Genomic DNA, 12404 nt, shown 5'->3' on the forward strand with positions numbered 1-12404 from the left:
CCTGAGCTGAAGTCGGACGCTTAACCGACGGAGCCACCCAGGTGCCACCATTTTTTTCACTTTTTAATGGTATATTTGGAAGAAGCTAGGTTTGTATGTGGTTTATCGGAGATATTCTTTCTGTCACTGGTTTTCAGTACTTTGTGTATTACATGTCCTGTAATTACATGTCCTGTTTAGTAACAATAGCTAAATTATTGAAGTTTACAAAACTTCTAAAGTTAAAATATATGCACATGGTGGTAAAATTAAACAATGAAAGCACCGTGGGAGGGTACCAGCCCTTTGTTTTCAAGACATTAACCATTTCTTGCATTCTTGCTGTGAACGGTAGTCTTATCCACCGTTCTTGCTTTTTAGTCCATCGAATGGATATGCCACATTTTGTTTCTACTTTTTAGATACGAAGAATGCTGCTGAACACCAGTGTATAGCTATTTGTTCGAACATACGTGCTCATTTCTCTTGGGTGGGTACCTAGGAGCAGAATCAACGGGCCGTGTGTCGTTTTTGGAGGATCTGCCACGCGGTTTCCCACAGCAGCTGCACCATTTTCAGGTGTCACCAGCAGTGCCCCAGGGGCCCTGTTTCCCCGCACCCTCGCCAGTACTTGTTTCCACGGTTTTCCATCGTGGCCGACCTGCTGGCGGTGAAGCGATGCCTCGTTGTGGTTTTGATTTGCTTTTCCCTAATGACAAATGATGTTGCTTGTTGGGCGTTTGTGTATCTCCCTTAGAAATCTGCATTTAAACCTTTTGCCCATTCGTTTATCTTTTTGTGGTGGGTAGTAAAAATTGTTTTATAATCTGGCTATTAACCCTGTGTCAGATGTACGATCTGCAAATATTTTCTATTCTGCGCGGTTTTTTTTTTTTCACTTTTTCTTGATAGTTTTGATGAATTATGATTTATCCGTTCTGTTGCTTGTGGTTTTGTTGTCCTATTAAAACACTGTTGCCTGGCCCAAGGTCCTGAAGATGTGGAACTGTGTTTCCTTCTGAGAGAGTCACAGTTGTAGCTCTCACACTGTGTCTCAGATCTGTTTTGAGATCATTTTTACACGTGGTGTGAGGACAGGGTCCAATTTCATTCTTTTGCGGGCTAATACCTATTTGTTGTCCCACTGCTATTTGTTGAAAAGACTGTTCTTTTAGCATTGAATGGTCTCTGTACCTTTTCCACAAGCCAGTCGACCATAAGCGTAGGTGTTTATTTGTGGACTCGGTTCAGTTCCGTTGGTCTGTATGTCTGTTCTCACGCCAGTAGCACACTGGTGTTTTTGTTTTTGGTTTTGTTTTGGCTTTTTTCTGTAGCTTTGTAGTAAGTTTTGAAATTAGGAAGTGTCCTGATTAAGTCCTTCAACTAAGACTTCAAACTTAGTTTTTCTTTTTCAAGATTGTTTTGACTCTTTGGGGTTAATTCCAATTCCATTTTCCTCTTTCCAATTCCATTTGATTGGTTTTGTATATTTTTTCAAATTATTGATATGTACAAAAATTCATATACAGAGGGAAGGACGTGACCTTGTGTAGTTCAGATATGTAATTGGAAAGAAAATGTACTATTTCTCAAGTTTTTAAAATTCTGAAGGTTTCAATATTTACATCTGTCCCTAATTCCGTGTGTGTAATTTTGTATTCTTTGACTTACAGGGGCTCCTTAAATTTTAGAAACTTCAGTCCCTGCCAACCCTGGATTCCACCTGGTCACAGTTTCTTTTTTTTTTTTTTTTTTTTTTTTTTTTTTTTTTTTTAAATTTTTTTTTTCAACGTTTTTTATTTATTTTTGGGACAGAGAGAGACATAGCATGAACGGGGGAGGGGCAGAGAGAGAGGGAGACACAGAATCGGAAACAGGCTCCAGGCTCTGAGCCATCAGCCCAGAGCCCGACGCGGGGCTCGAACTCACGGACCGTGAGATCGTGACCTGGCTGAAGTCGGACACTTAACCGACTGCGCCACCCAGGCGCCCCTGGTCACAGTTTCAAGATGCTCCTTTACATTTTCCAAATGTCTTCTAAGAGGTTTTTCATCCCATTGAGGTCTGCTGTTGCGAACAAACTGGTATTAGTGCTTTGGCCAGGGAGTTAATAGGGACGATATTTTTTAGGAGTATCTGTTAAAATTAAGAATGCACACCTAGACTTTCTACTTCTTGATACTTGTCAGAAATACTTACACACCTGTGGAAAGGAAACCTTGAAGAATGTTTATTGCAGCATTGTAGGATTTAGGAAAATTCAGGATTGTAGGACTTAGGACAGTTTAGGAACGGTTTGTTTTATTTTATTGCTTTTCTTTTTTTAAGGAACATTCAGGAACAGTTTAAATGCTCATCAAATGAAACTAAATAATGGAAATTCATTTCACAGAATGTTATTCATTAAAAAGAATATCTTGATAAAGTTCTTTATGGCTGAATGAAGAAGATAAAGGAAATATGTGTGACCCATTTATGTAGATCAGCACCAGCAGAAGATACTCTCCGATCTCACTTATGTTCAATATCAACCATGACCAAAGCCGTAGCACACCACTCTTTATTTCTGTATGGAAATACATTTTCTAGAAGCTTCCATATCAACAGATCATGGTAATACTCTACTGCATCAAAGCGTGTTAGGAGGAACAATAATCATTGAACGCTTACGTTGTAAACTTTACGTCTGTTTTATCACTGATCCTCACTCACACCAGTCCCACAGAGTTGGGAACCATTCGTATCTCAACAGAGTAAGAAACTGAAGGTCAGGGGGGTTAGTTAAGTAACTTGCCCAAGGTCACACAGCTAGTAAGCATTGGCCTGGGAGTTCAGCGCTAGCAACCAGACCTCAGAGCCTGCGTTCTTAGCCTCTGTGTACCCTTAAGAGTTGATACCTACGTGGATATCTCCAAGGCACGTCAGATTCACTTGAATTCAAAACCAAATTCGTGAACTCTCGCCCTTTCCACCCTCACCTTGGTTCTTGTTTTTTTATGGTTCTGTCTTGAAATGTCATCTGTCATCCAACAGCTGAAGTGAAAACCTCGTAGACGCTCCTAACACGTTCCCGTGCGGTCAGTTCTCAGTCCGGTCAATCACTAAGTCACTGAAATTCTACTTCTTGAACCCTCTTGCTTCCTGTCCTGACTCTGTTGACCTCAGCTAAACCTGTTCTCTCTTGGCTGGACTGTAGCCCCCGTATCTTAACGGTTCTGGTTAGAAGTTACTGGAGCACCATTTACAGCATGTAAAGCATTTCGAATTGTACGTTTTTTATCGTTTGTCGTCCCTTCCTAGACTCGAGTTCCCTGAGGGCTGAGCACCGTAATGTGTATTCGACACAGCTGAATAAATGACGTGTCTGGTCTTACCCAGTGGGTTTTGTTCGTGAGGAAGCGGAAGCTTGAACGCTGTAGCCGCGTCATTCATTCAGCTGTGGAGGTGGTTGGCGGTCTAGCTTCCCCGAGGCCCAGTTTCTTCCTTCTCTCCAGTAGGATGAAAGCAGTGTCCACCTCTTGGGTTGTGTGGGCATCACGTGACTCGATAAACATAAGGCCCTGGGAACAGTGTCAGCAAGTGCTCGGTTAGTGACGGCTCTTGTCCTTGAGTGGGGGGCCTACCCGAGGTCAGTCTGGGGTTTCATGCAGAGCCTGCCCCACATCCAGGTTCTTTCTGATTTTCTCCATGCTGAGAGCATTTAGAATTCTTGAAAATTTATTCCGTGAGTGAAGTTTATCTTTGCACTTTCTTTGCAAAGTAGGTTTGCACAATGTCTTGCATAGAGAAGACGTGTGTACATGTTGTCTTCAGTGTAACTTAGTAACAAATAAGGGTCATACCCCGCCCCCCCCCCCACCCCCACCCCCAAAGAGGTGGAAGGCATTCCTGTTACACAGGGAACCTTTGTGCTCACTCCGGGGACAGGCAAGGTCAAGTACAGGCTCTGTAGGGCTCTGAACGCAAATGTTTCGGAAGCAAATAAATAAAGGATTTTAAGCAGGGGGTGGATTCTATGCATAATTGTTCTTGGGAAATTGATCAGACTGAAGCAGTTGGAATGTGAGGCTGGTCTGAGTCAGGAACCTCAGGAGGGAGAGCGCAACTTCCTGGGGAGTGAACTCTGCTTTTCTAGACTGAGGCTGAATCACTGGTTGGACTTGTAAGTGGGCGCGCCTTCAGGTTGAGTGTGGGGGACAGAGTCAGGAGAGAAACCTGGGATGGAGATACTGAGGACGGGATGACAGACAGCGTGAGTGATGATACTGACGAGCCGGAAAGCTGATCTGCAGGGCTTGCCTGTGATAAGGGTTTGTCAGCTGTTTCTTCCGCATGTACTTGAAGGTGATGAGACCATATTTTAGACAGTGTTCTGTAGCGGAGGATTCTTCTCACCCATGAGTGAATTTAGTACAATGTGCGGATTATCTTGGTGGTGCTTAGGAAGGGGTGAATTGAAAGCATCACGATGTCGTAAAGTTCTCCTCTAACAGGCAGAAGAGGTGGGCATTGATTACTAGACTGGTTTTACAGATTACGTACATCTACCACCGTCTTTAAAAATGTGCTTATCTTGAAAAGGAGGGTAAACACAAAAATCAGGACGAAGCTGTTGGTGTGACCCTCAAGGAAGGGGCAGATTTCCTAAGTCCCAAGTCTACTAGCTGTGTGTGTGGGGAGTCTGTGCCCTGCGAGTTCACTAACTCCGGTGTGCCTTTTTTTCTTGACTAGGAATTGTGGTGCTTGGAATAAACAGAGCTTATGCCAAAAACTCATTCAGTAAAAATCTGGTAAAAATGGTGAGTGTAAACATTAAACTCTCTGCTTCTAATATTAAGATGCAGTGTTGACGTCAACCTGAAAGTGATTTTTCCTCTTTGTTTCTCCTTGCCCTCCCTGTATCTGTTTAGCTCTCAAAAGCTGTGGATGCTTTGAAATCTGATAAGAAAGTACGGACCATAATAGTCAGGAGTGAAGTTCCAGGGATATTCTGTGCTGGTATGTAAATAAATCTTATTATGAAATTGACTTTCCCTCAGTGATCACCTGTTTTCCTTTAAAAAGTGTTCTGTGATTTGAGTCGCATTACCGACAATTTCTTTGTTTTTACCGTTTTACAAGAGAAAAAATGCTTTGTCTGTATCAGTTGAGAAACTTTGGCAACATGCTGATTGTTGGGGAAGTTGAAAACATGATTTGAGCCATTAAAGTATTTATAATAATGCATGGTACTTATGAAAGATCAGCTGGGAGGGAAGTGTTGAGTCTCCCCCCTACAACAATGTACCCTGTATCTATTTGTTGCTCAAAAAATGCTTTGAGTAGCAGAAGCCACCTCAGTAAAGAGTGTTAAATGTAGACATGTGCTTTGAAGGGTGTTTGAAGTAGCACCTACTTAAGTATGTGTCCACGGATTGTATTTTTAGATTGGCATCCACCGCCGCAAAAGGTATGATGACTTTTTCCCCCCGCTTGTACTGTATTACCGGCAGCTAGAGGTTAAGTCGTCCTGCATTTTTCGTGTTTGTAATTATTTCTGCGCCCTGAGATTGAATGAGTCTTTTCCAATTAGTAAAACTAGTAAAAGCTGCAGACGATTAAGGCAAATGCTGATAACATGCAGTATCATCGTCGTTTACCAACAAGCAGATGAGCATAGAAGTTGGCCGAAGCATAAACAGGTTTTTTTTCCTCCAGTAAAAACAGAAATGAGATAATCCCCTGCAGATAATTAAGCATTTGAGGGAATGACCTACGGTGCTTCATTCATTCAGCAAGTACCAAACCCGTCGAGTACCCCCGGCACGATGCTGGGAACACAGCACTACTTCAGACGACACGTTCCGGGAGGTGTCTTTGTTGTGGCCAGTACTCATCAGTTTCGTTCTTAAGGGTCCTCAGGCGTTCGGGCTTCAGCCTCTGTGGCTTCCACCTTAAAGTACTGCAGAACTTTGTGGTATTGAGGAAACATTCCGCGTCAGTGAGTTCTGTTGTGGCTTTCGGTGGAACGCGGGACACCTGACAACGTTAGTCTGACTGCACTTGGGTAGTGGCGGGAGTGGGAGGGGGATGGTTTTCCCGAGCTGCCTAGGTGAGGGCCTGGGTGAGGGCGTTCTAGCCGTCTTCACCCCGTCACCGCAGGGAGCACTGTCTGCCAGGGAGGGGAGGGCAGGGGAAGCTGGGGCCCCCCCCTCCCCCGCACACTGCAGTGGCCGCTGCACCAGAGCTGCTTGCTTTTGTGAGGGCGTCGCGTACAATTAACCAACTGTGGAGGGCTCGCCCTGAGACGGTTAGGACCCTCGTTATCTGTGAGTCTAGGACCAGGTGAATGTCTCCAGGTGACTGAGGCTCACACGTGGCGATGGCCGTCCCCGCACTTAGGACCTCTGGGGGCTGCTGGGGCCTCGATGGGAAGAAGGACGCAGAGCGGTCTGGGGGCCTCCGAGGAAGGCGCAGTGGTAGGCACGTTTGAGTGGTGACAGTGACACTGTGAAGGCAGGAGGGAAGTGGTGTTACCGTCTCCTGGTAACGGGCCTAGTCACTGTAACACTGTGACTGCTGGTAGATTTCTTCGTATTTTACCTGTTCCTTTGCTGCCCGTTTGTTTTGCTTCACGTCATTAATATTCTTTGGAAAAGGCTTGACGTTTAGTACAGTTCGCAGCTCTTTTTTTATAGGTCGACTTTTTGGGGACGTACGAAATCATATGCCAAATGCTTCTTACCAGATTAACAAGTTAGCCTTGAATACTGTTTTTTTAAGTGTTAATCAGTTTTATTTTCTCTGCTGTATGTGCTTTGTAACTTTTGCATGATCAGGATAATCTTCTATATATTCTAACTCATGAGATGAGATTTGTCACTCGTTTTTTTAAGTTTATTTTGAGAGAGCAAGCGAGTGTGCAGGGAAGGGGCAGAGGGAGAAGGATGGAGAGAGAGAGAATCCCACGCAGGCCCTGGGCTGTCAGTGCAGAGCCCGATGCGGGGCTCTGTCTCATGAACCATGAGATCGTGACCTGAGCTGGAATCGAGTTGGACGCTTAACCAGCTGAGACACCCAGTCGCCCCTGTGACTGTATTTTGTTAAAAAAAAAAAAACAAAAAAAAACCCACCCAAAAACCAATGTTTGAATTGTAGGAGAAATTGGGGCAAGTCATTTATTTTAGTAACTCAGTGTATATAGTGGAGCTGTTCGTTCAGATTTCTCTGAAAGGTTTTTTTCCCTACGTATATTTGAGAGATAGGTCTGTCATTATTAATGTGTTATTATTATGTCATTATGGTAATGATATGTCATTATTAATATGGACGATAATTATAAGTCCAGATAAGTAAAATGTTTTTGCATAGTTAAAATGAATGCTTAAATTTATCCTAGTTTTATCACCAATATAAAAGTCTGAATTTAGTCAGGCCTCATTTATTATTGTTGAAGAATACAGACTTTCAAAAATGAGAGGTTTAATTTCTGTTCTGGAGTAGTAACATTCTAAAACAAAATGCTTGAAAACAGTGTCCTCGTTTACTGATTATTCTCTTAGCAGCCCCCCCCCCCCCCCCCCCCGCCTTGTCGCCCAGTCCCTCCGTCTCCCTCCCCTTTTTCCCCCTTGGAGGTTTCTGTTCTCTTCTCCATCCATCTGTATCCCAGGGGCATGTGTTTGTTTCCCAAAACCTAAGGCTTATGAAGTGGTCTTGCCTCCGATTTCTTGAGGACAGGAACTCCTTTTTTTTCTTCTTTGAAGGTCATCGTTGTGCTCGGGGAACTGGGTCGGAAGGGGGACTCAGCGTGTACTTGCTGAGATTAACCCGCCTTTTCCCCGTGAGTCAGGGGCCGCTGGATGGTGTGCGGCTTCTCTGAGTTGTCTTCCACTGCCCCCTGTGCCCTGATCGAGTCTCTGGCCCCTGACTTCTGCTCATTCTTTTTACGTCCTTTTCCTTTTAAAAATTTTTTTTTTTAATGTTTTTTAAATTTATTTTTGAGACAGAGAGAGACAGAGCATGAACGAGGGAGGGTCAGAGAGAGGGAGACACAGAATCTGAAACAGGCTCCAGGCTCTGAGCTGTCAGCACAGAGCCCGACGCGGGGCTCGAACTCACGGGCCGCGAGATCGTGACCTCAGCTGAAGTCGGGCCGCTCAACCGACTGAGCCACCCAGGCGCCCCAATTTACGTCCTTTTCCTAATACGCCAGAAAGCAGATGAGTAAACACCATGAAAGCAATCCCCAGGTGCCCTGGAGGTTGGATGGAGTGATTTCTGACTTCCCCTTTAAATAGACTGTTTTAAACTCAATAACCGTATTTCGCTTACATTCCAATTTTTAAAATAAAGTTTTATTTAAAAAAAAAAATAGGCGGTAGGTCAAAATGCATACAAAATGTGTGAAATGTATACAAAGAGAGAAATCCCACCCTTACCCCCAGCTCATTCTTCTCCTTATAAAAATAATGAATTTTTATTAGATTCTTTTCAATCCTTCCCGTATTTCACTGTACAGACGCAGGCAGATATGCACACTGATACAAGGAGGCACTATTTACAGTGACCTGGGGACTGTGGTAGCCCGTGGGAAGCACGTGCTGAGAGAGGCAGCGGTGTGTGTAGGACGTCAGGCCGTTAGACTGGAGCTGTGCACGCGGCTCTGGTGAGATGGTGGTCTAGGAGCCCTGTGGTCTTGTCGCCACCGCCACGCTGTCTGTAAAATAATTATCTTACAGTAGCGAGTTGTGTCAAGCAAATAAATATATATAAAGTAAGTAAATTTGGAAAAAGAAACCACCAGGTATGTTAGTATATTTTGGTTTTGGCTCCTGAAATTGTGACATTAACTGAGTTTCTGAATTATTGTTACAACAATAACAGTACTGTTACTGGAAAATTTTTAGAATAAGAGGACTTTACAGAACAATTCCGATGCCTTCATTGTACAGAATCCCTGTGAGGTTAAGGGCCTGGTTGAAGGTGGTGGCTCAGCTGGAACTACTCCTGACCCCTAGGGCAGGTGGTGGTTGGTGTTTTGACCATACCGGTGATTTCTAATCCTTTGGAGCATGAGGTCTCTCTTTTAAATTCTGAACATTTCGTGTACACAAGCATCATAGTGGTGCTACGTTGATTGAGAAGTTCTGTGATGTCAGAATGCCACTCTGGGTTTAGCGCTGTTTTTAAGTGAATCTTCTGTTATTCACAATGACATCTAGATAGAGGAAAAAGTGTAATTATCTTGGCTGTGCACGCCGTTTCCGGTACATGCGTGTTTTCAGATACCATGCCATATCCTCAGCACGACTCCAGCTTGGGAATCACTGAAGCATACGCTTCCTTGTGGGTTAGACACCCCGCTTCTGGGTTCACAGCTCGCCCGTTCTTCTCTTAGAATACTGAGACCTGTCATCTTGATAGTCCAAGTTCACGTGAAGCCCGGGCTGTGTAGATTAGATCAAAGATCGGCCAAACTGTGTGCTGTCTTCCCTGCACAGTCTACGTATTATTTGTTCATTTAAAATGAAAAAAAAAATTTTTTTTAATGTTTTTATTTTATTTTTGAGACAGAGAGAGAGTGAGCATGGGAGGGACAGAGAGAGAGGGAGACACAGAATTGGAAGCAGGCTCCAGGCTCTGAGCTGTCAGCACAGAGCCCGACGCGGGGCTCCAACCTGTGAACCACGAGATCATGACCTGAGCCGAAGTTGGACGCCTAACTGACCTAGCCACTCAGGCACACCCCGTTCATTTAAAATGTTTGTCTTGGGGCGCCTGGGTGGCGCAGTTGGTTGAGCGTCCAACTTCAGCCAGGTCACGATCTCGCGGTCTGTGAGTTCGAGCCCCGCGTCAGGCTCTGGGCTGACGGCTCGGAGCCTGGGGCCTGTTTCCGATTCTGTGTCTCCCTCTCTTTCTGCCCCTCCCCCGTTCATGCTCTGTCTCTCTCTGTCCCAAAAATAAATAAAAAACGTTGAAAAAAAAAAAAATTTAAAATGTTTGTCTTACACACATACACACACACAAAGGAAAGCGGAAATACTTCTGTTTCACAATTTTAATATATTGCCTCTAATGAAATTGTGAAAAAGTTCTTTGGGTACGGAAGTTGATGTGAATGTGTAACCCTCACCATTTATCTTTGTTCTGGTGTTCTAACACTAGGTACTAAAGGACATGTGTACTGGTTTTACCATCAAATTTTTGAAATGAGATTTTATGAGAAATTACTGAGAATAAGGATTTAAGGATTCTTTTTTCCTTTGAAATTACTAAAATAGATTATAACAATTCTTGGTAATTGATCTTATATGTAGAACTCTAAATTGAGTGTTTCGCTGAATTATACATACTAGTGTGGGATTTTTTTTTAAAGTAAAGGTAGTTTTGCTTCTGCTTTTGAATTCTACTAAATTATGATTTGACTACAAACTTCTCACTAAAACTGTCAACATGCTTTGTTGAATGTTGTGCGTATTGTTCAAGCAGAGACAGATGTCATGTGGGGCCTCTGACTAGTGAAGTTCTCTGTTTGATCCTGTTTCAGAATATCAGGCTAAGTTGTATTTATGTGTTTAAATGTCAGTCCCCTAGGAAGTTTGATAAATAAAGTAAAAGGGTAGATGCCTACAGATTCCTAATAGTGTAGCATAGGGTTCTGTTGTTATCTAGCAGTTTTTTTGAATTAAAATAATCTATTTTATTGAGATACGGAATTACTTGCAATAAAGTGCCAATTCTAGGGGCCCCTGGCTGGCTCAGTCAGTGGAGTGTGTCACTCTGGATCTTGGGATTGTGAGTTTGAGCCCCACTTTGGACGTCGAGATTACTTACATAAAATAAAAACTTCAAAAAAAAAAAAAGTACTGATTCTAAGTATGTAGTTGCTGAGTGTTGGCAGATATTTAGACCGTGGTCATAGTATGGTCTCTTGAGGATGTTCATCACTTAAAAATCTTCCTCGTGCCCGTTTGTTGTTAGTGTCTTCCCCAACTCTGACCCCTTCGACCCCTCTTTCCCTTGCTCTTCTGATAGTTTTGCCTCTTCTCAAATGTCTTCTGGGGCGCCCGGCTTGTTTCAGTAGGAAGAGCATGTGACTCTTGATCTCAGGGTCATGAGTTCAGCCTCATGCTGGGTGTAGACATTTAAGTTTTAATAAAACTTAAAAAAAAAAAAAAAACCCAAACAAACAGTGTCTCCTAAATGGAATCCTACTCTAGGTGATGGTTGCTTTTGGCTTCCTCACTTAGCATAATGCTTTGAGGTTCACTGTGTGATGTGTTGCAGTAGTCTTGTTTCAGTGCGGCGTGTTTGTTGTATGTGCTGAGTGATCCGTTGTATGCATAGCCCACGGTTTATCTACTTGTGGGTTTTTCCAGTAGTTTGGCTTTTGTAAGTACTGCTTCTGTGAACATTCACATACAAGTCTTTTTATGGGAACAGTTTTTATTTCTCTTGGATAAATACTTGGGAGTAGAATTATTGGGTTTTCATACCTGTGTTTCACTTTGTGGGAAACTGCCAACTGCCTCCTAGTTCATACCTGTGTTTCATTTTGTAAGAAACTGCCAACTGTCTCCTAGAGTGACTGCCACTTTGCATTCCCACCAGTAATGTATGAGACTTCTGGGTGCTCCACGTCCCCGCCAGCGCTTGATGCTGTCCGTTTTAAGTTTAATTTTAGGCATCGTAATGGGCATGTGGTTATATGTCACTGTGGTTTTAGTTTGACTTTGTGTAATGGCTAATGGTTGTGAGCGTCTTTTCCGGTGCTTTTTTGTCACATGTATTTTGTTTGTTTGTTTTTGTTTTTGGTGAAGTGTTCAGCTAGATCTTTTCCCCTTGTTTTTATCAGAATGTCTTGTTACTGAGTTGTAGACTTCTTTACATATTCCTGCTACAAGGCCTTTATCCCATGTATGTTTTGCAAGTATTTTCTGCTACTCTATAACTTGCCTTTTTCTTAACAGTTTGTTATGAAGAATGAAAGTTTTTATTTGAAGTTTTATTTATCCATTTGTATTTTATGGAGCTTGTACTTATTTTGTGAATTAAGAATATTTTCTTCCTCCACAGCACAAAGACTTTCTCAAACTATGTTGTCTTCTAGAAGTTTTTTTAGTTGTTATATTTTACATTTAGACCTTTGATGCATTGAGTTAATTTTCGTTTATGTTGCAAGATGTAGATTTAGGTATTGTGGTATAATAAAATATGCATTTGGTCTTTGCCCCAGATTGCTGGCACAGAACTCCTAAAACCCAGGGAATTTCCTGAGTGAGAAGAGTGCCTTTCGTATACTAAAGAGTTGATTCAAGTCTGGGGTTTCAGGGGTCCTAGATAGCTTTAGGGTATGGGGCTGGTTGCCAGGAAGATCAATCATGGGATTAGAGGGTTAGAACTTTCAGTCCTACCCCCCCCCCCGCCCCCCCGCCCACCCCCAGTCT

General features: G+C 43.0%; 1 protein-coding gene across 12 annotated transcripts in view; it reads left to right on the forward strand.

Annotated features, from left to right (window-relative positions):
* The window catches only part of AUH (AU RNA binding methylglutaconyl-CoA hydratase), a 354609-nt gene that overhangs the window by 5150 nt on the left and 337055 nt on the right, over positions 1-12404 (forward strand). For 9 of the 12 annotated variants that reach the window (XM_058693263.1, XM_058693261.1, XM_058693260.1 and 6 more), the window contains exons 2-3: positions 4711-4778; positions 4890-4977. The exons of 2 other annotated variants lie outside the window; for them this stretch is intronic. In XM_058693263.1, coding sequence (XP_058549246.1) covers positions 4711-4778; positions 4890-4977 — 156 coding nt within the window. Of the gene's footprint in view, positions 1-3941; positions 4142-4710; positions 4779-4889; positions 4978-12404 lie in introns of those variants that run through there. One more of the 12 variants, XM_058693268.1, reaches the window with a different exon arrangement.

Source organism: Neofelis nebulosa, chromosome 12 (genome assembly GCF_028018385.1).
Source record: "Neofelis nebulosa isolate mNeoNeb1 chromosome 12, mNeoNeb1.pri, whole genome shotgun sequence".
Lineage (NCBI taxonomy): Eukaryota > Metazoa > Chordata > Mammalia > Carnivora > Felidae > Neofelis > Neofelis nebulosa.